General features: G+C 37.6%; 1 protein-coding gene across 1 annotated transcript in view; it reads right to left on the bottom strand.

The window, feature by feature from the left end:
* The window catches only part of epas1b (endothelial PAS domain protein 1b), a 77,688-nt gene that overhangs the window by 35,150 nt on the left and 17,864 nt on the right, over window positions 1–24,674 (bottom strand). The window contains exon 2 of the mRNA XM_084735189.1: window positions 2,261–2,451. Coding sequence (XP_084591315.1) covers window positions 2,261–2,451 — 191 coding nt within the window. The remainder of the gene's footprint in view (window positions 1–2,260; window positions 2,452–24,674) is intronic.

The following is a 24,674-nucleotide window of genomic DNA, read 5'->3' as shown; positions in this document are numbered from 1 at the left end:
GGTTATTTAGAGTGATTGATTCGTTTTCTGATTGATGACAGAAACAGGAAGTAGCGGCCACCGTTGTTTAAGGAAGCATTGGTTGTACAAATCACTGTTTCCCCAACAAACAATGCAAAGTAATTAATAAAAGCACAGTAAATAGGCCAATAATAGTTAAATAAAATGTCAGTTGGCAGCGTTAACATTAACAGAACAGGTTCAGAGCTTGTATTTATCAAAATATGCTGGCAGGTTGTTATTACAATGGCTTGTTGAGCAGCCAGTTATTGGTGAATGCAACAGAACCTGATCTTAAATGTCAGATCAGGTTCCAGTAGAGCTGTAGAGTTTGAATGTTAATCTATTTAAAGTTTGTGGATTAACTGTGTGCCTATAAAGTAAAGAAGAGACTTTTATTTTAAGTTTATTGCTGTTCAGAAACAGAATGTTAAGGAAAAATAACCCCCTTTTTTTAAAGTTTTTTTTTTTTTTTTTTTACCTCAGACGCTACTACAGTTGTTTAATTTTGTCGTCCTCTGATCTCACGTCGAGACGAGACGCAGCTCTAGAACAATGGGTCTGTTTCTTTGTCGAGCTTCCTCAGCTTCTAATTTTAAATGAGACAAGAGGAAGGAGTGCAAAGAAAGGGTCCGACAAATACCTTCCTACTGCACTGGACAATTAGTCATACCTATGAACACACACACACACACACACACACACACACACACACACACACACACACAAATCCATCATGTCAAAGAAGCTTTTTGAGGCGGCCATCCTCTATTTGTATATTTTCCTTTGTGTAACAGATTTAAATGCACCAGATTGCAGCACATTGCATTGCATGCGATTGTCTGTGGTGTGTTTATGTGTGCATGTATTACTCATATTGTGACAACATAAACCTGTTCCAACACTCACGCTGTGGGGACTCACCTGCCTTATGGGGACCGAACACAAGTCCACATGTTATAAATCACAAATGTCAGGGTGAAGACTTGGGTTAGAGTTGAGGAAAGGTTAGGTTTAGGTTAGAGCTGCAACACAAATCAAGTAATTATTGTTTTGAGTAATTTTTTAACAAAAAATGTCCAAATTCTCTCATGTTAGCCTCTAAACTTTAAATGTTTTCTGGTTCATTTGCTGCTTTATGATAGTTAGCTGAATATCTTCATGTTATGGACAAAGCAAGACATTTGAGGATGTCACCTTGGGTTTTGGGAGACAGTGATAATGGTTATGTGTAGGGTTAGGGTAAGTCTCCAGGATATTAATGTGTGTCAATGTAAAGTCTTTGTGTGAGACGGTATGTGTGTGTGTGTGTGTGTGTGTGTGTGTGTGTGTGTGTGTGTACATACATTACTCATGTTGTGGCACCATAAACCTGTTTCCACACTACATTATGGGGACTCGCCTGCCTTATGGGGACCGAACACAAGTCCACATGTCATAAATCACAAATGTCAGGGTGAAGACTTGGGTTAGAGTTGAGGTAAGGTTAGGTTTAGGTTAGAGCTGCAACAACTAATCAATTATTTAAAAACTATTAAAACAATCAGCAGCTATTTTGATAATCAATTAATTGTTTTGAGACATTTTTTTTACTTAAAACAAATGTCCAAATTCTCTCATTTTGGCTTTTCAAATTTTAATTTATGAAAGTAAAAGCTGAATATCTTTGGGTTGTGGACAAAATTTTCTGACATTTCATACACTAAACAAGAAATCCATTAATCGAGAAAACAATCAACAGATTAATTGATAATGAAAATAACTATTAGTTGCAGCCCTAGTTTAGGTGCTGGAAACACACGGGACTGTGATTTATTGTTGGGTGTAAGGTTAGGTTTAGGTAAGAGTGGCAATGATTAGCAGCTATTTTGATAATCAATTAATTGTTTTGAATCATTTTTCACTTAAAAAAAAAAAAATAGTCCAAATAGTCTAATTCTAGCTTCTCACATTTGAATATTTTACTCCTTTATGATAGTAAACTGAATATCTTCAGGTTACGGACAAAACAAGACATTTGAAGACATCATCTTGGGCTTTGGGAAACAGTGATCAACATTTTCTGACATTTTATAAACCAAACAACTAATTGATTAATCAGTAATGGAAATAATTGTTAGGTGCCCTAGTTTAGTTTGAGTTTAGGGTTAGGCAAGTATTGGTTTTTGGTTGTGTAGGGTTCAGGTTAAGTCTCTAGCAGTATGAAAATATGTTAATGTATTGGAAACACAACTGTGTGTGCATGGTACAGTGTCCATACCTGAGGCGAGCAACTTGCGTATGCGCAGGAAGCTGATAGCCAGCCTCATGATGGAGGCCTTGTCCAGGTGAGAGCTGACGTTGTGGGGTAAAGGCAGCTGGTGGGCGAGGTCATAGAAAACCTCCGTCTCTTTGCTGCGCCTGCAGCGAGCTGCGTCCCGAGATTTCTCCTTACGCCGCTCTGAGCTGCTCCTGCACAGAAAACAAGGACAGGACGATGGTTACACCTTCAGTTTGTGTTAGGACACTGAAAAGCAGCTGGTTGGTGGGTATAGATGAATTATTGTGCTTTTTGCTTTTCAAATCTCATAAGTGGAGGCACATTTTGCTTACAGATATAGACATTGTTGGTGTACTGGTACAGTGGTAATTTGTTTATAATTATACTTCAGATTTATTGATATACTGCACCAAAATTTCCTGTTTAACCTCAACATCTGAGGGTTTTCCTGTACAAACTGCTGCTGGCAAACTGAAGCATTTAGAATCTAGTGTTATAAATCCCCATGTGACTTGATGAGCACCAACTGTGACTGTCCACAGCTTCACACTTCATTTCACTGAAGTTCACTCAAAAGTTAAAACACAATCAGCTTTTCACGACAAATACAGGCAAGTGTTGTGTTCTCTGTGACGTTATCGTGGTGCCTCAGAGTCACACTGCCACAGTTTGCCAGGAATTAAAGGAAAAAATGTGAATGCACAACTGCAATAAATTCCTCAGTGCTGCTATACTGACCAAGAAAGCTGAGTTCTCCTCTTCTCCTGCTTATGTGCCTACATGTACCAGAATGCATTGTGCACAAGCTTCTTTTGCCCATGCCCGTGTTGCTGTGTATCACCACGCTATCCTATAGCTATAACTTTGTTGGCCGGAACATTAACATTAGGTGATGAAAATACTTGCCCAATGGATACCCAGAGGCCAAGACTAGAAATCCAAGTGGAAACAGTCTGTGTTTCATGTTCAACAACACTGACATCACTGTGACATCACTGGATGCTGGAAGAATAACTTAGCTTACGGTCAGTATAGCAGCACTGAGGAATTTATTGCTTCAATTGATGACAATTATTGTCAATACTGACTGTGCCAAATTTACCCTTTGGGCTACCCTTTTGTGAGACATTTTAGGGTTAGGGTTAGTTAATGACTAGTTAATTATTAGTTAAAGACAGAATACTGCAGCAAATACAGTATGTAACTATGTTGTCTTTTATTTTATGCAACCCTAACCATGTCAAGTTAAATTTGAACATTACATGTTGAAATTCCCAGTTTTTCTTTTTTGCAAAACTTTCTGCAAACACCGTTGCACATCAGCGTTACACATATAATGCTTATATATTGGTTATAACAGTTGGCTCGCTGCTTGTTTGATTGATTGTCTAGGTTTTTTGGGGATTGATTTTTGATGATTTATTGCTAATTTACTTTAAATCCTATCATATCACATAAAAAACATGCCTAACTTTTTTAAAATGAATCAGTGTTTAATATTATCTTCAAATAAACAGAAAGAATCACACCAAGCATCAGTGCCAATGTTCAGCACTTCAGTTTTTTCTGCTCGATGCTGAACAAAAAATACGGTGTTGTCTCTGGAACACACACACCTATACACACAAGATGCAGCTAACTAGCAAACGCCAGTTACTATTAATAGCAGACAGTGATTAGCCTACTTTAGCACCAAGTAAACTAACTAACCACTGTCTGTCCATCAAGTACTCTGTTGTCAAACTGGCCTTATAATATTTAATGACATCTTTGTAACAAGTCCAAATGGTACCACTTTAGTTCAGGTCAACAAAAATATTTATGATGCACTTGACATGACAGCTAGTGTCAAAACCAACCACATATGACAGTATAATGTCATGTTCAAACATAAAGCTAAATACTATATTTAAGTTAAGTCAAGTTGCCATGACAAAGTCATTTTTGTCTTGTTTATGTCAAGTTGTTATAACAAAGACATCTGAAAAAAACATCTTTGTATTAAAATGACAGAATTTACTGAATGACAACAGTCACAAACTATATTCATAAAGACTCTCTCATGTTCATGACAGGGGTCATGACATGGTTATGACAGTGTCATGACAGTCTTGTGCACACCCCTTAAAAAAAGAAGTGTTACCATAAAGAGAAACAGCTGTGAACACACAGTGAGGCCATATATTTATCTTTTCTCTGAAGTGAGTTATGTGTATTGTCCAAGCCCTTTAAAAAGACAATTTTTACATTATTACTAATATAATAATGAATAAAAATAATTTGTTTAATAAAAATCAGTTTTCTCTGTTTTCTTAGCTCTAATACATTTTATTAAGCAGAAAAAAAAACTTCCATGATCAAAACAAAACTAATAATATATAAAGATATGCTCCTAACTCAGGTGACTCGTGGCACAGCTGTGTTCACTTTCATGTGTTTGTTTACTTGGTCATTTTGATTTGGACTGAACACACTGAGCAAAATTCTATTTGAATTTAGCAAACAGAAGAGGATGCTACGTGTTTGGAGTCTAGTCACCAAACATGGAGGTTTGCTGATGCTCTGTATGCAGGTAATAGGATTTAATGAACAACAGTTTGTTTTTAAAAAGAAACCTTGACTTGGACAATTGCTTCAAGATGTGGAACCAGGTGATTATTTTCATTTCCTCTGGATAATTCAGCCGTGGTTCAAAGAACAGAGCTTTTGGCCAAAGCAAAAAGGTCTCAGGATGAAAACAACATATCAAACTGAAAAAGTCTCGTCTCTGGAGCCACTTTATAACAAAATGCTGTCTGTACACACTACACCAGACCTGCAGGATGCCCAAATCATGTCATCAAGCAGAACTCTGGGTGAATTTCCAAGAATACGGTTTCTTTTTCTGGCTCTGTGCTGCAAACCGAAATGCGTCAGATTTTGATGTCAGAGCTCAAACAGACAGACAGTCCAGAAGTTCAGTGTCTGATCCAACAGAGCAGCACAACAAACCATATTAGGACACGACACATGGAGTTTGGGTTTCTCTGGGTTCTGTCTCGTGCTCACGTTCATACTTAAATACTCTTTCTGTATACTGTCTGAACTGCACAGGTCTGGTGAAGTGGTGATCAGATTTATATGGAAGGAGCAGGATGTAGAATCCTCACAGAGACGCTTCAGGAGGAGCACGAGGGATTATTAATAATAAGAGCATCGTAAACAGAACAGTATACAGTCATCCTGCTGTGTTTAGATCCTCATTTCAGACCAGCAGCAAACTGTGCATCAGGCCAGACGGTTACTGCAAATTAGGGCTGAACAATTTTGATAAAATATTGTGATATGGTTTGTGATATTAGAGGCGATGCTCATTTTTACATCATTATTCTTATTTTGATAGAAACACGTTAAAATGACTGTGGTGTGACTTTTTTTTTTTTTTTTTTTTTTTGCAGGAATCTGTACCAAATGAAGATGTTTTTTTTTAGTCTGTAGAATCTGATGTGTGGGCAGGACATCTCTGCCTCAGAAAGTTTATTTAAGTTTTTTTACACATGTTTTGCCTTTAATAAATACTGTACCTGTTGCATTTTGAAAATTGCAGAAAGCCATATTGTGATTTTGATGAATTTTTTGATTAATTGCGCAGCCTTATTGCAAATGCCAAATAACTGCAATGCTGCTGGTTCGTATTTACATACAAATACATTCGTATTTTTCAACCTGGACCTGATGTGTTTGTGACTAAATGACTAATGGGGAGCCACAGTGCAATTGTGTACCTAAAAAAAAGTACTGCTAATGAGAGAAAGAGTAAAATGTATTTTGTTTAACGAGAAATAGTTGTTATATTGCTCTTATCAAACCAACCAGGCTCCCTTCAGAGAAACAGTAACTTTATCATTGTAAAACACATTTTATTCAAACTCAACAGAGATAATCTAACCCACCAAAAGCATCTCGGTTTGTCTTTCCACTGTTACAACAATCACCGGCTCTGGTTTGGTCATAAAAAACCTTAATTCACCATGTCAGATGTGAAAATATTCTGGCTGTGCACGTGGTTAGTCCCCGCTGCTTCTCTTCCGTCTCCTGATAGTTTCTCATCTAACGCTGCAAATGAAGGTTTATTCGCCCATACCAGAGTTAGTGATTTCTGAAACAGTGCAGAAAAGTGAGCCAAGATATTTCTGGGGAGTTTTAATTTGTTTTTATCAAGTATGATGAAGATGACGATGACAGTGACAAAAATTACTGTTTCTGGAAATGGAGTCTGGTGGCCTTTGTGACAGCGGAAAATCAGTTGTTTCTGGTCAAACAAAAAGACTCTCACTCTTTAACAAAAAAGTATCTCTGTAGGGATCTTTTCCATAATGTTGTCAGACACTTACAATAAAAATCTGAACCTGTCAGTGGCAAACAAGCACTTTTATTGGACAACCTTTGATGTGTAATTTCCCAGGATGACACTGCAGCCCATTTCACAGCTGATGGCTGCAGCACCCTCCCTCATAAATTTCAAAAATTGTCACTTAGACACAAAAAATAGGGACAATTGGGAAAATAGGATCAGGGTTAAAGTGTTTACATTGAAGTTTTTCTTTAAATAATAAAATACTACACATGCCCACTGGTATGCAGAGGGCAAAAAAATCCCCATGTGAATGTAAAAATCATTTTGACTCTGTCAGGTGTATATCTCTAAAGACAAATTTTGCAGGAGGTGCAAAAAGATTGTGACCTAAAATGTATTTGTACATTTAGAGCCGGGGAATAAACGCAACAGTGTTGCACATTTCTGAAGTAAAATCATTCAACTAAAGGCATTTGCACATGACACGCACTGCAGCAGCAAGATTTATTATCAGTCCCAAGACAGAAACATTTCTTACATTTCTGCTATTGTCATATTTTATTTTCAAGGACCTCTGAAGTAACTAATCGGCCATTCTTCTATCGTCGGCACATAAATCCAAGGACGTGTTAACAGAGTGGCAGTTAGCTGTGAGAGTCTCTGCAGGCCTCATAAAGACTTCACGAGTCCCACAAGGAGGATTAAGGAGTCTGCACGTTTAAATTACAGACCTAAAGTGACCCAGTTGTGTTTTCACCTGAGCTGAGCAGGTTGAGGTAAAAAGCTTATCAGTTTAAGGCTAAAAACATCTTAAGAAAGAACATCTGATCTGTCTGTAACAGATGAGGTAGCCACACCTCACACTGCTCTGCTGAACTTTAGATACCCTCCCTGTGTGGTGACGTGATGCAGTTTATCACAGCGGATCATGTGCACGCCGAACATGCAACATGCAGGAACAGACGAATATTTTGGCACTAAAACGCAACACGTAACCAGAGCTGATGCTTAAACAGAAACACGCAGTTAAGATCAATTCTGTATCTGCCACTTCAAACCCACAGAGATTACAGGAGAATGTAATGCAAAAACAAATAACTGAAAAAATAGTGAGCAGGACAAATCACAAACAAAAAAAGAAAAAAGTAATAAATATCACAATGGAACTTCCCCACTTGATGACTAACTTTGAGACAATTATGTTTTGTATTAGGGGTTTTCTGAAATTTTATGTTTAAAGGATTAGTTCACCCAAAAATAAAAAAATCATTCAGTATCTACTCACCCTCATGCTGACTGAGGGGCATTTTTTTTGTTAGTCCACAAAACACTGCTGGAGTTTCACATGAAACAGAATGCAGAATCTCCCAAACGGGGGAAAAAAAATCTAAAAATTCTTCCATACTGCTTGTCTAGTGCAGTCCAAGTCTAAAGTCCCGACATGCCGACACACACACAGTTCAGACAGTGTGCATGTGAACGTGGCTCCAAGCTAAAGATCTACAGTGAAGATTCAGGCTAACAACATGGTGGAAATAACTTTTTTCTTGGTCAATTTGGCATGTTGGGTCTTTAGGAGACTTGGATTACACCAGATGAGCAGTATGGAGGCATTTTATGTTTTTATTCTTTTGTTTTTTACAATTGAAAACTGGTCACCATTCACTTCCATTGTTTTTGAGATTCTGAATAATAAAAAAAAAAAACTAGACTTTCATTTTTTGGGTGAACTATCCCTTTAAATATGCAAATAAGCCATTATCTAATTAAATATGCAATTATTTGCATAAACTCCAAGAAAACAAATCTGAACGTTCTTGTTTCATTTTGTTGACACTTTAGAGTCAAGGTCAACAGCCATAAAAAAAAAAAATAGCCATGTTTGTTCTGGTGTTCTGGTTATGTAATTCAGGTTATGAATTACATATGACTTAACTCCTCAGCAAAACTGTCAGAATATTGTCAGTAATAAAACTGTACACTTTTGTGTATATACAGTAAGTGCTACTGAAGTGGAGATTTATGGCTCACAGGATGAGCTCATTGTCAGAAAACATCATTTGAAGGTATGTTTTGTAAATTTTCATACATTTTGCAAGACACTACAAAGGAACAGGGTAAAAACTGCAACTAATAGTTATCACCAAGAAGCCATGAAATGATTAACAGTAACAAAATTTTTGAAATGTTATGTATAATATGAAAATGACAGTGATAAAAAATGCAGATTAAGTGTCCCTCAACTACACTGTGTGCACGTGTGTGTGTGTGTGTGTGTGTGTGTGTGTGTGTGTGTGTGTGTGTGTGTGTGTGTGTGTGTGTGTGTGTGTGTGTGTGAGTGTTTGTACACACACTGAGTAAAAGTCTCCGAGTCCATTTGAATGTGAGCCAGTGTACCAGCATTCACTCAGTCCAACAATATACTTCATCAGTGCCAACAGTAACAAAAATACACTCACACTCTCACACACACACACACACACACACACACACACACACACACACACACACACACACACACACTCACTCACACACACACTCACTCACACACACACGCATACTTATTTTGTTTCTGGAGTTTCTGGTCACAGATACAATCATGGAGGCTATGTTCTAAAAAGGCCGACATGTTCTCCTGGTCTCTTTGACATTTTCCTGCCCCGTCTTAACTTTGGTTAAGTGTTTGTAGATAGATGGATGATTGGATGGTGTTGTGGTGTACTGATGTAGTTTTAAACCATAAACCTCTTCAAACTCATCACAATCAATATTATTTCTAATATTATTGAAAATGTGAAAATCTAATGACAAAACAGGAGGTAAAACAGCAATATGTGTTCATATCCAATCATCAAATATCAACACATCTTTGTCACATCCCTCGTATGCCATATTTCTGCCAGTAAGCATTTTTTTAAATGCATGGTTAAAGGGATAGTTCGCCCAGAAATGGAAATTCAGTCATTATCTCCTCACCCACATGCCGATTGAGGGTCAGGTTTAGATTTTTAGTCCACAAAACACTGCTTAGAAGACTTGGACTACACCAGATGAGCAGTACGGAGGTATTTTATGTTTTGTTTTTTTTCTTTGTGGCTGCTATTTTTCTGTTTAAAAATTGGTCACCATTCACTTCAACTGCTTGGAAGATTCTGCAATGCTCTTTTGCTGTGAAACTCCAGCAGTGTTTTGTGGACTAACAAAATAAACCCGACTCTCAATTAACATGAGGGTGAGTAGATAATGACTGAATTTTCATTTCATTTCAATTGTAGGCGAACTATCCCTTTAATATTGTGCAACAGTCATTGTTTGGTTAGGTTTAGGAAATCTGTGAAAAAGACAGTCCCCCTAAAGCAAGAAAGACAACCCAAAGACAGTGAGCCTCACACTGAAAATCTTCCTCTCATCAAGTTATTTCTACTATTATATTATTATTATTATTATTATTATTATTATTATTATTATTATTATTATTATTATTGTCCAGAAAAATACTTTTTTTAAACCTTTAAATCTGTGAACCTCTTTCCAATAGAAATCCACTTATTTAAACGTTGTTCAAAATGTAGATTCTCGCTATAGTCACGAAAAAAAAGATAGATAGGGTTGCACTATAACCATCATGGTTGATAAATTATCAGCCAGTAAGGAAAAAATTATATTATTATGTCTTGATATTATACTATTATGATAATAACATTATAGGTGATAAATACTGGGGTCGATTAATTATTAGCTGATAATGGGAAATTCAGATCATTATTTAGTATTCCACTGAAATTATAGTCTATATATCAGGTTTAATGTCATTAATAATAATATTATACAAAGAATATTCATGATTTTTTTTTTCAAAGAGTCAGAACTTACAACAGTCGTATATTTTCACTTGTTTTCAGAAATTTAGACCACAGGGACTCAAATGACTTGATGAGGAAGGGAAATTTTGCATCGTAACCGTCTTGTGCCATCATGCCAGCTCTTAAATATGATTAATAAATACAAATCTGTCTGATTAATGCTTGTGCAAAACAACATTTTGATCAGGGAAAAGAGTGACTGATGAAAATCATCTGCTTCACATCAACATCATCCATGCTGGTGGATACAATGGTTCAAATTGTAAAATCACAGTTTCCCCTCTGGCTACAATCTCCAATCTACAGAGAGACAGAGATAAAAAACTACACAATCAAACATGCAAACACACATTAAGGAGAAGATAGCGCACAATTAACAGGGAAGGCAGAGCACAGAAGCGCCATTATCTTATCTCATCGAGTGTATGTTCCATCAGTGCGTCTCCATGCTCGTCTCTCGGAGCTTTAAACTCATTAACCCCGACCGAAAATCACCCGAACCCTCATTACTGATGAGCCAGCAGACAGCAGAGCAGACTGCCACTGACTGCTCCCACTCAATCAAGTCAACTGGAACAGCTAACTTCATCTATACTGTAGCTCCTACATGTGTATGCATGCGTGTGTGTGTGTGTGTGTGTGTGTGTTTAGTGCCACTCTTTGATTGTCTGAGCCCTTTGTTGCTGCAGGCCCCAGCAGACTGTTTCAGGATTTGAAACAATGGGAGTCACAGCGCTTCAGCAGGGCACCGAGCCTTCTGCTGGACTCACTGACCCCTCATGTCCACACACACGTACAGCACAGGTCAGAGGTAATTAGGTGCATTTACTCAAGTACTGTACAGCGCTGACCTGACTGCTACTGTACTCGATTTATTTTTATTTTCATCCTTCATTCTTTTTCTTTACTTCCATCCTTCTCTTTCCTTTTCTCCCTTCTTTTACATTTCCACATTCTATCGGAAGGTAGGGGACACTGGGGGCAATTGTAACATTTATTTTATATGTATATATTTTCATACATAACTCACAGACTACATGAAATACACCAGTCATCTTTTGATGTAAGAAACATATTTTTTGTAAATTAATTAAGAATACTTTTGAAACATGTTTTGCTAACTAGTATTTCTTTTACAGTACTTAAAGTACTACCTTGGCCACGCATGTAAATCTATTGAATTTTCTCAGATTAGCCAAAGTATGAGGCTTCAGACTACATTTTTCTTAATATAATTTAATCCTTTACTTGTGTTGTCCTTAAAATTGACAAAATAAGTAACCACATGTGATGAACGATTAAATATAGTATGATATAGAAATGGCTGTGTTTCAAAAACTACAAGAAATTATATCAAATCTTTGGTATTAGAATTAAAACAACTTCAATTTTAATAAAATGTGCTTGAGTCCACTGTAAATCTGACATTTAGCACATCAAATGAATGTTGAACTTATTTTTGTAATTTTCATGTGTTTCTAAAAGAAAATCGGCTTTGTCTACTAATTAATGCATGATAAATATGAATAATACAGGAAAATTCTGCTTTTCTCTTAACTTAATGTGTAATCAATTACGAGAAGTCAGACTGTTTCAGTTGCTCCATTAGTGAGGGTAGCTGTTCAGTTTAATTTTTTCATATTCTGTAAACAATGTTTACAGCATATCAAGGCAAAGGCAAAGCATCCAGAGTCTCATTTTGACTGAATAAAGTTGATTTAAAAAAAGTCTGTGTGCTGACAGATTTTGAGATATACAATAATATCGATTTGAAGGCAACAGCTCTGGTTTGAAGAGGCGTGATTGTCCAAAAAGACTGAGCGTCAACAGGAACATGTAACATTTACGCAAGGCCTGGAATTTCACAATTTTAGAGGCAAGGCCACGTAGCCTTCACAAAAACAACACAGATCTAGCTGTTTGTCACTGTTAACAGAGACTCCAGTGTGCAGTGTAAACCACAGAACTGTTGAGTAACGTCAGACATCATGATAAAAGAAAATTTATATCACATTGACACTTTCGCTCATATTCACATGCTCCTTGTCTTGCGCTCATCCGCAAGAGAACTGTCTTCCTCGCTCTCTCTCTCTCTCCGCTGCGAGTCTGCACCATCCCTAAACAGCGCAATTTTCCATTTTCCATAACAGGCTTGAAATCTAACCCATCAAAGGTTATGTGTGCAGTGTTTCACAAGATGTTGCTAAATCAGAATCCCAACAAAAGGCACTTGTGTTTAAAAACCGTACTGACGGGAAAGAGGCAGAGGAGGAAACAGCTAAATCAGCTGAGGGAGGGCAGGCGGGGTATCAAGGCCAATGTAGATACAATAGTGAAAAATAAAAATAGTGAAAAAAAATACCAATCACAACTGCCCAGAGCCCATAGTAATGTCTTCACCTGTCTTTCTTTGTTCAAACAAAAGTCAAACACCCAAAAATATTCAGCTGAAAAACAATCAACCCTGTCTCCTAAAAATTACACTGTACTTGGCAATGGTGGCACATGCAAATGCTGCAGCTGGTAGTTCCATCAAACTTCTTATATTTTTGTTTTAATCTCTTATTTTTTCTGCTCTGTTGCTGAGTAATGGGCCTTGTTCTGAGCCAAACAGCGTTTGAGTCACCAGCAGGACGAGTGTGTTTACATCAGTGATGCTTTGTGAAAATGTTTCCCAGATGTTCAGTTTTTAAGAATGATTTCCTAGGTGTATGCACGTATATATGCACATAAATAACTGTGTATATTAATTTTATTTTTACTATCTGTCTAAATGTGTGTGTGTAGCATGAAGGGACTACAATCCTTATTTCATTGTGCAACCCTGCATTGTATAATGACAAATAGGTGACCTTGATCTTACTAAACGGTTTTCATAATTATGTTGTGGTGACAATGTAACTCCTTTCTGATTATATTCAGAGACAACATTTCTTTCAGTGAATGAAACAGTACATAGAGTCTACTAGAGTCACAACAAAACCACTATGGTTAAGGTTTGGCAAAGATCGTGATTACTGGATAAATGTTAACAAAAAAAAAATAATGTGTCAGGTCATTGCTGACTTTTGAATACTGCTAAAGTCACTATCAATGGATGGTGTGTTGCCAGATTGCTTGTCAGAAATCAATTTAAATGAGCTGTCAGAATATTTTACTGATGGGCTCAGCTTAAATGTTTTTGCATCTTGTTTGTTACGTTAATGAACAACATGTCTACATTATGTAATTAGAAAACATAATTTGGTTGGCAATGTGCTGTTACAAAATGGTTGTACATAAACAGAATTTTTTTTTATATAATACTTTAAAAGATATGGAGATAGATATATGCACAAGTGCCTTAAACCTGCATTCTTTCTAATGGCCAGCAGGGGGCGATTCCACTGGTTGCAAGAAGAAGTTGATTGTATGTAACCTTATGTCAAAATGACCCTATTTCTGAATTGATTATTATTATTGAATTATGGTCCTATTTAGAGTAAAAACAGATGATAAAGCTTATGCTAATGTACTTATGCTTTACGGCAGGCCACTGTGTGATTAACTATCTTATCCCATTTCTTGCCTTAAAATGTTTTCAGAAACATTTCCGTGTGCTGTTTAGCTGTAATACAAGAAACCTTTTGACCAGGCAGACCGCAATTATTTCCTGCTGAACGGACAAGCCAAAACCAAACACCGATAAATCACAGTACACCATTTACGAGCTCCATGACCTCGTTGGCCCTATCCATGCTCTGGTTTCAAAAGATCAAGATTGTGACCCCATTATGGCAAACTCCAGGATTCAAAAGGGTAGTCCGCAAACCAATGACTTGGTTCACAAGTAGCAACAGCTCAGCTTAATTTAAGAGCTGGAACCACAGAATATTCATCTTCTTTTTTTGATGCCTAACCTGTTGATCGGAAAAAAATAAGCCATTTAAAAAATCTTACCTTGGACCCTAGGAACCTGAAGGGTGACTGCAATGCATTTTTATCCCTTGTCCCACCATCCCACATATTTAGATGATGTCCCACAATTTGACTGGCTCTAGTTTTCAAAAGTCAAACTACTAGGACAGACTGGAAAACTGCAAAGTTACAAGCTACAGAGATTGAGGTGGAATATGATGGAAACCACAAAGAAAAGGAAAACCTCTAAGATAAGGACTGGAAAATGACTCTATTGTGTACTACCCAGATGGCAAAGCGTGAGATAGAAATGTTGACTTTTTTAAGTTAGATAGAGACTCTCATCACTGGTAACATGTCCCACATTATCCCACACAAACATACTCTTCATCCCACATTTTGTTAGGTTGGGATTTGGTCACCCTAGAAACTTGGACATGTATTTTTTTTTTATCACAATTGAGTCAGAACCCATTGAACTCATGTTACACTTTCGATTTCTTCACACCATATCTCCATTAAAACCAAAACCCACTTCAACATCCTTGTGATCCCTTTCAGGGCAGCCCTGCGTTAAGCAGCGACAGGTCACTGAGGTCTTCTGATCGGGGCTGGTTGGTGGCACCAGGCGTCAGGGTTAAACCTCGTTTTGTCGCTCCTGATCTTTGGAACAAACTCTTATTGGACTTCAGATCTGTAGGCGCCTTTTACAACCAGCCCGGTGCCTGTTTAGACTTGCCTTTGTTTAGCTTTCCCACTCTTATATTGTGTCTGTTTTTTCTTATTGTGACGCAGTTTGTGATGTCTGACAGAAAGGTGCTGTATAAATAAACCTCACTTTGGTGTTCACCTTGGGTACTCACCGCTCAGCGCAGACACATATTTGACAAGACACAACAGTCTGGCTGCAGAGGGTACTGAGTTCATGCAACCAAGCCATGTGGAAAATACTGTAACTACCCGAGTTCAGCCAATTACTGGAGCAGTCAGTCACTCAACTCATCCCAATAAGAGTTGGACACATATCAAACATCCTGAAAAACACTTGAAAGGCTTTTTGTAGGTCACATTTATTTTCTTATTTTCTAAAGACCTTTTTTTTTCCTTTTTCTGCCAACAGCAGAGACAGTCTGCTGGGCGTGTGATGATGTGACATGAAGTGATGCAGGGATCAGTTTAGTATCTCATTATTATCACTGGCACAGGGCACTTTGATCAGCTTATTGCTGCATGATGGGAAACTGCTTTTTTACTGTTTACTGAAGCTGCGGTAATAAAGGATTATCACAGAAAGGGCACCAGAAACCATCAGCCTGTAAAGCTTATTTATCTAGGGTACCTCTCCATTGTATTCCTATTAAAAGATCTTATTATCATATTAAGGTAAATGTTAGAATAAAGAAAAAAACTATTGATTGTGAGAAAAAAGTCACAACATGCGGAGGTTGAACTCACTCAAAGGTGCGTATTTACTGCTGGATAAACACTCAATCCCTCAATTCCCCCTTGATACTTTGTCATCTAAAATCTTTTATTATGAAGCAGATATCTGAAAGTACAAACAGCGACGCAGGAGAAAAACTAAACTTCCACAAAGTTTAATCACAGAGATTCAGTTAGAAGATACAAAAGTACTGAGAAGTGAACATATAAAGACTTTTAAAAACGTCTTTATCTCTCACTTTCCAGTGCCACATTGGGAAAAAAACAACACAGAAGGGCAACCCATCTGTTGGCAGTGGGAAAAGAGTCAATCACCTGTTTATAGTATTAAATTGTAGGACAGAAAAAAATCTCGCATTTTGCAAGGAAATGCAAGATTTGGAGAATGAAACCTAAATATGTTATGAAAAAAAAGTTGTAAAAAACTCTCATAAGACAGTCATAGAAGGGATTTGTTCGAACCTCATAATTTACTCAAACCTTGAAAGGCAACTTTAACACTGGTTACTGTCAGCTTGAAGACGTAGTGTGATATTAAATCACAGCACACATTTTATCTTTTGTCATTGAAAACCTTGATCGCGTGCAGCTTTGTGATGCTGCCGGTTCTTAAACTGGGATAAAATGAAGGAGAATATTCCAGTGAATACATAACATAACAACACAAGGTGTGTCTCCCAAGCAGATAACAAACTGTGGTCATCTGAGGTCTCAATGGAATAAAAGAAGCGGAGGTGAACAGAAAATGAAGTCAACTTTTTCCAACAATTACTGATACAGTGCATCAACAAAAATGAGAATTGGTGGCCATATTTTTGAGGGGCTTTTTAAACTCTGAAATATCAATATCAACCCCAAAAATGTCAGACAGAGTTGAGCCCTGGAGATCACCAATGTGAGCTGACACATGCAATTTTTCAGTGTTGACAAATAATAAACCAACCATTTTTTATTCACATCCATCTGGTAACTGGATTTTACTGCATGATGACTACTTTTTCTAAGTGTGTTCTGTGTCCGCTGTGTGCTACATAGCACAGCCAGCATGTGTTACAGATAGCTCCTGGTAGCAAAGTAGTATTTTCCAAAATGAGTAACTAGTCTTTTATGACACATTCTCACTCCAGCTCATCAAATATGACAGTCTGGTGTGTGGTGATGACATCAGTTGTGCACATGTAGGGCTCCATGTTCAAGATTGCATGCAGCAGGTAGACCTTTCCATTTGATGAGTGAGAGCGGCCTGTCCTCAAACATTCTTTGACTGTTACAGTGTGTGATTATAAAGGACATTCAAGCTTTTTTTTTAATTATTTTGAATTTATTTTAGACGCTGTGACTTTCATTTGTAGTCATTTTCATTTCATTATTGTGTGTAAAATTACACAAAATATGTGAATCTAAGTGTGAAGCCAAGCTTCTGTTGGTCCTCTCAGGTCATCCCTAAAGACAGGAATGTAATGCAGGTTATGTGCTGCTGTTAACACTACAAACAGTCATTCATAAATAATACTGCCAATAGTGAGCTTTGGTTTCTCACACAAACATTGTGACACACCATTTGAACTGCAGCCAATTAGAGATGTGTGACCAACACACTATGGCTGTAAAAACAGTGCCTGGTGATGATTAAAAAGGTCAAACAGACACACACACACACACACACACACACACTTAAAACAGGCAGTGTTGTCCCTCGTGTCCTCTCAGCTGCTCCTGGCAGAAATCTTCTACCCTTCACCAACAAACCAACACGTGAAGACAAACAAACACACCAGAGGTGAAACACACCGCAATCCAAGTGTCTGTCGCTTCAGCCTGACACACCACCATCCACCGACCAAACATGTCATCAAAACACAAAGACGCACACGGTGAGGTCACAGCTGATGAGTAGTGATGCTCCACTCACCAGAGGACAACAACATACAGTCTGAACTTTTATTCTGAAAGCGTTTTGTTACCTAAAATAGAATCCAAGGAGTTCATACACTGCTGTGAATCAAACACGGTCCTCAAATGGATCATGGCTCTGCTCGGCGCCCTCGCCAGAAAATGATGTAAAAGCAGAGATAACATTCTTTGTTCTGCTCTGATTCACTGGCACATCTCGCCGCTCCTTTTAGACGTGTGAGAATAGCAACCTGAGCTGCGGTGATGCGGGTTGCCAGCTATTTTCATCATCCTGCACTCACGCAAACATCGCATGTGTAGCCCTAAAAGGAAAACTGAAGCCAACCTGCAGCCTGCCGCCGCTGTTTGTGTTGTTTTTGGGCTCTTAACCCTGAGGTTTGTTCCGTTGTTGTAGCTTCAGCGGAGAATACTGGAAAAAAAAAATGGTATAGGTAGCCAGTTTTTCCCCTTTAAACTTCTCACATGATCTCATTTAATTAACTTTCCTTTTAAATGTTTGATTTTTATAACTATTATTGGAAAGGGGCGACCTTTAAGCCGGGGATTATTTCACAAAACCAGCTAACTGTACATAAAATAGTTCAAACTAGCCTCACATACATAGGATTATAGACTTTTTGATTTTTTGATTGTTGAACTGGTACTTAAGTTAAATAATTGAACACCATCACTGATGGATCAAATAAATTAATAAATAAATAGTGCACATGAATAAAAATTAATACATGGAAAGAGAGAGAGAGCGAGACAGGTAGAAACTACATAGCTGACATTCTGAAACCTGTGTGATAGAAATAACGCTGTCACTCTAAACCACCGCCAGTCACAAGGTCAGTTAGCACACATGAGGTAAGAGGCCACACACACACACACACACACACACACGGACTGACTCACACAGTTTCAGGGTTGAAGACAATAGTGAGTGCTACATAAATGTGCCAAAATGTTTCTTTGTTCACGGACAAGAGCAGGCAACAGATGTGTCAGCGTTACTGTTAACACCAGTCAATATGGACGCTCGGGTACCAATCACTATCACCATATAACTTGTGTTTTTGCCCATAGGCTCTCCTCACACACACACACACACACACACACACACAGAGGAGAGGCAGGTCACGTGAACATTACTGGAGTCGGTGACAGCGTGTTACATTACTGTGAGTGCAATAAAGTTTCCCAACAGGAGTAAGAGTGTAAAACACTTGAGTCTTTGTCTGAGTTGTTAAAATTGCAATTCATTTGGTGAAGAGCGCGTTATAACTTGTTTAGGACTCAAAACTCAAAGCTTGGGACTTGCTAAACAATGACTTGGTCCAATCTCTGTGACTCTGCAAAAAATGTTAAGTGCATCACTGTGAAAAAAAAGTCTTCTATAACAAGACAGTTTGTGTTTCTGGTAACTTTACTTTAAAATTCATAATTTACAGACACACCCCCTCTTAAAAGTCCTACAGTTCAGAGATTTGCTGTCAGATTGATATTAGCTTCAGGTCGGTGGGGTCTATATTGGGATAGGGCTGTCATGTTATGCTACATCTGCTCTTTTTTTAATTAAAAAAATAAAATAAAATTCAAAATAGAATGTTAATTTAAGAAAATCTTGAGGGAAGTTGATTTCTATAGATGGCAAATTAACATATTTTCAGTGCACTTGCAGATTTTTGCCCTTTTGATAAAAAAAAAATCTTTTAATTACACAAATTATGCAGAGAAAATATCTGGCAACCAATATTATCTGCCCAATATTGGTCAATATATATATATATCAGTATCATCATATACGTTGTATATGCTGATATGGAAACTTTTTCTTTTGCTTTTTCAGAATATAATACAAATTCTTTTCTTTTTTTTCTTCCATTTACATTTTTCTGCAACATTTTTTGTGTATTTGATCCCTTTTTTCATTCAGGTTTTGTTCTATTTTTGTTTTTTATTTATAGATATTTGTAATTATAAAAAAAAAAAAAAAAAAAAAAAAAAAAGTTTACTGTTTTGGTGCCCTGACGTCTTTTTGGACCATAAAGGATTTTTTTAAACTATAAAATATCCTGCCTCCATCACATATTTTTGTGTTTGACAACCACAAAAAAAGTGTGTTCATGTAAATATTCTGTATTCTGTAAAGAGAATATCAGTTCATATACCTATATCTGAATTTTTGTCACCCACCTAATATCTGTATTGGCATCTGCCCCAAAAATACAGTATCAGTCAGGCTCTAAAAGATTTCATTTCCTTTTTTTTCAGTGTAATTTCATTTATATTTTCCTAAACCAATTACAGCTGGATTATAACCACTAAAAGACAGTTTTAAAGTGGTACTTGTCATGTCATTTAGCCACAGTTGCCGACATTAAACAAAATTTCTGACTGTAAATATACTGTAAATCACCATGCTGTGGTTCATGGTGCAGCTTTACTACAGTCTAATAAGTGCACCCATCAATCAGCATTATGAGCCCATCCAACAGGCTGCATCATGTGACCAATCCAGCTGAGCAGAAGGGGTTTTTTTTCTACCTGAAGCGCTCCTCAGTCAGCTCCTGGGCAAAAGTAAACTCACTTTCTTCTTTCTGTCTCAGAGAGACGAGGGTGTGACAGAAACTGTCCTCCCGCCCTCATCACTCATTTATTTTCACACCCTCCAGCTTTTCCAATCACTCCCTCTTTTTTCTCGCTCTGTGATTAAGCTGTCAGTCAGGGCCTCCAATCAGGAGCCCGAGGGGCCCCGGGACCACACGTGCGCGCACGCTCACATGCAAACGCAACTAATAACACATCAGATCAGCGCTTGGCTCTCACATCCGGCCAAAATCTGAACAAAACAAACAAACAACGACAATAAAGAGCGGACAGAGCTGTGGCTGCAGACATATTGGGCCTGTTCCTCTCTCTGTTGCGCCGTAATGAGACTGTTAATACAGTTTCCCCCTGCAGCGCTGTGGGCCTGCGCTGCTGCACAAAGCTTCATCTGTTCATGCAAACATGAGCAGATAAAGTGTGTGTTGTTGCAGATTATCTGAGGCTGCTCATGTACTAATGTAAGAAAATCAGCTCCACGTACATTCATTTATGCAAACCAGAAGATGACATGCAAAACAATACACTTTTTGAAAATGATTTACCTTTGTCAGAGTCTAATATTTTCTTGCTGAAATGCATGCATTTTGATTCTTTAATTGCATTTAAAATATGGCTTGAAGTTTACTGCTGTGGTGTGTTTTAAAAGATTGTTTCCGTGTTTGTGCAGTAGTTGACAGACAGTAAGCAGCACACGGACTGATGCAAAGATGAAAGCAAAATGAAACATTGGGCCTCATGCGAGAACACTTTCATATTCTTATCTTAAATTTCTCTCACTTTTTGTCCTGCAAAAGGCTCGCACGAACATGCCACGTCAGATTGAGCAAACCCTCGTACCTTCAGATAACTGTGTAAATGATTCGCCGGTGTGTGTTTGAGTGCATGTGCAGGAGGCTTGTAAATTAGCATAATTAACATATGTCATATACGTCAGGAAGTGTTCATGAAGGTGTCAAGGAGTAAAAATAACTTCATGAGCTTGGAGACTGAAGTCCAGTCTTCAGAGGTCCATAAAGGAAAGTGTCAATTTTAACAGCATCAGCAGTGAAATTGAAGGGATAGTTCATCCAAAAATAAAAATTAAGTCGTTATCTATGCAGCTTCATGCAGAAGGTCAGGTTTAGTTTTTTAGTCCACTGAAACAAAACACTGCTGGAGTTCGACAGGAAAACAGCACTGCAGAATCTTCCAAACAATGGAAGTAAATGGTGACCAGTTTTCAAATGTAAAAAACAAAAGCAAAGAAAGATCAAAAACCTCCATACTACTTGTACTTCTCCATACAACAGTGAGCTGGTCATTATTGTGAAATAAATCCTGACAGGACAATGCAGGACCCTCATGAAATTATCCTGCTTATTACATGGTTACTTCATAACAACAGTCTGTTATACAGAAATAATCGACCAATTAGAATCAAGTATTTAATAGAGCTGTGGAATAAATAAAAATAAATGTAATAACACGCATTATAGAAGCTATTTTGCATGTATGTGAATACAGTTGTGCCTTGAGAGTTTGTCTTGCTCTTTAGTGTGCCTAATGCAGAAAAAAGTTTGAAAAATGGGATGGGATGAGTACGGGAAAATGAAAAGACTTCTTCACCTATCATACCTCTGAGTACTAGAGCTGCAACCATTAATGGATTAATCAACTACTAGTACATTTTTTCACCACTTTCTGACATTTTAAAACAAACAACTATTAATCAATTAATCAAGAAAATAATCAACTGATCAGTCAACTATGAAAATAATTATTTGCAGCCCTACTGAGACACTAACCGTGTGCAGACGCAAACATTTAAAAGGGATAGTTCAGGTTTTTTTATGTGTGGTTGTATGATGCACTTATTCATAGATGGAGGCTGACACGCCCCCTGTTTGGAGAAGCAGCAGGAGTACTGGTGAAGGAAGCTAAGCAATGTACTGCTGTCAGGGTCAGCAGCAACACTGATTTTAGATGAACAATTAAGAGGTTTTTATGCTTTTCCTGTTCGCTAAGTCAGCATGTTGACACCTGAAACTAAAAGGTTTTAGTGTCATTAACTCAGAGTGTTGGATGAGTCTCATCTAACTCTTATCTGATCATGTATGTAAACTGTTGCAAACAGGACTGAATTGTCAGTTTTTACTTTAATTTCCTTCTTTTTTTTTTTTTTTGCAAACTGTAAACACACACACAGACACACACACACACACACACACACACACACACACACACACACATACAAATAAACACACGTACAGCCTGACACCTGCCCTGGTTACAGGATCTGTTTCCTATAAGCACATCTTGGCTTGTTATCACAACAATCACATGGACACCAGGGGTTAATACCGGGGCCTGCTGTCTCTCTGCGTGCATGAGCATGTGTGTGTGTGTGTGTGTGTGTGTGTGTGTGTGTCCCTGTCACTCTCACTGACAGACATGTTTACAGATCTGACTGATGTTGACCGAGGCCTGAACATTTGACTGCAGAGAACACGTCTGTTTGCTTGATGATCAGTGTCACTTTTGTCTCGGAGACAAGTCCAGGACGCGTTTAGCCCAGCTCAGCTTAGCACAAAAGCAGGACGGGGCTGGCCTATAGCTCCGAGGAGACGAATCCCATAATTTTATCATTGAAAATACAAAGAAGTAGAAAATTAATGGTTGGCACTGAAGCCTTTATCTTCTGTCAGACTAAAAGTCAAACTCTGCAGGATTTTCCCCCAAATGCATAAACTGATGCAAAAATAATCATTCTCATTTGCAACCACAACCCACAGGAAGTGTATGGTGGACCTGTAACTTGTTATTTTCTCATTATTTTGCTGTATTGTGGGTTTCTTTACCAACCCAAAACACTGGTACTTGACATCCTCTTAATGAGACTTAACAATCGACTATCTTTCAGGAGCGTCTACAAACAGCAACTGGCAAATATTACTGATTTCACCTTTAAATTAAGAAAGTATGTTTCAGAACAGCTGTAACAAACTGTATCTGACAAAAAGACGGTTTGGATTTGAAAAAAAATGTTACAAAAATTAAATATTCATAGGAGAAAATGAAAAAGTTGCGGCTGAAATTAATTGTTTAAGAGGCGCTGCATCATTTACTGACATGTATTATTAACATGTCATCATTACAGGTTTATTGTGACACTCCTAGATTAGTGTATGAATTGTTAAGTTATGGCCAACAATGTGTTTTGTGACTGTGACATAAGGCTGCAGGATTTGGTAAAAACAAATCATATTGCAATTATTTCTGACAGTTATTGTGATTGCAATATGATTCATAATGTAGTGGTAATGATCATTTTTGCAACAAAACTGTCATTTTCAATTTAAAAAAAAATATGGTGGCCCGGTGGCTGAGTTGGCAAAGTGTGCTCAGACTGAGTACGAGCATAAAAAGCTAAAAAAAATAAAATAATAAAATAAAAAATAAAACAAAAAATGATGAGTATTGAGTTGAGTATCAAAAAATGCCTTGCTATTTGATACCAACTTTGATAAGGAGTTTTAACAGTTATTCATATTTTTATATGGTCAAATACTGTACAGATATTCTATCAGTTTTTTGATTTTGCTCTGGTTATCCAGAGAAACAGTTTGTCCTGTTGCTTCCAGGTCTTTGAACAGCTTCTTTCTTCAAAGTGACTAATTGTACCGTAATCTTTAATGTAGTTTTCTGTTTGTAAAAATGGATTTTATAAAACTGATATTCAGAAATCTCTACTGAAGCCATGGTATCAGTTCAGATAAGTTTTGAGAACAATACCCAGCCTGAGGGCATCTCTGCAACACTACAGTATTTCATCATAATGCGACATACAATAGAATGCATTTTGGACACTGCACTTGACCATGCTGCAATTTTGCTGATATTTTTTGAGCAGCTCTACTTTAGTTTTTGACCACCAAATTCTAATCAGTTCATCTTTGAGAACAAGTGGTCAAATGTGCGTCAAATTTCGAGAAATTCCCACAACGCGTTCCTGAGATATTGCATTCACTGAAATGGGACGAGTAGAGACAACCCAGAAACATAATGCCTCCGGCCACAGCCGCGTTCATCCCAGAATAAAACAATAAGCCTTGAAAAATAGGTCTAATATCAAGTGATTTATTGGGACGTCCACTTTCCAAAACATTGCACTGCTCCTTTAGTGATATCACGCTTATGTTTGTGTGTCTTCAGGTTGTTTTCATTCCGAATAAAAGATGTTACTTTGCATTAGAAAGGTGGTTTAGGGTCAGAAAAGGCCAAACAGTCTGCCCACACCCAAAATACACACGCACACACACACTGAGCAGACATATACAAACGCACACACACACATACACACACCTTTCCTTGCTTACAGTGGGTCTTCCTG

Source organism: Lutjanus erythropterus, chromosome 14, assembly GCF_056507025.1.
Source record: "Lutjanus erythropterus isolate fLutEry1 chromosome 14, fLutEry1.hap2, whole genome shotgun sequence".
Classification (NCBI taxonomy): domain Eukaryota; kingdom Metazoa; phylum Chordata; class Actinopteri; order Lutjaniformes; family Lutjanidae; genus Lutjanus; species Lutjanus erythropterus.
Note: the sequence above shows the minus strand (reverse complement) of the source record. Positions and strands in the feature narration are given on the sequence as shown.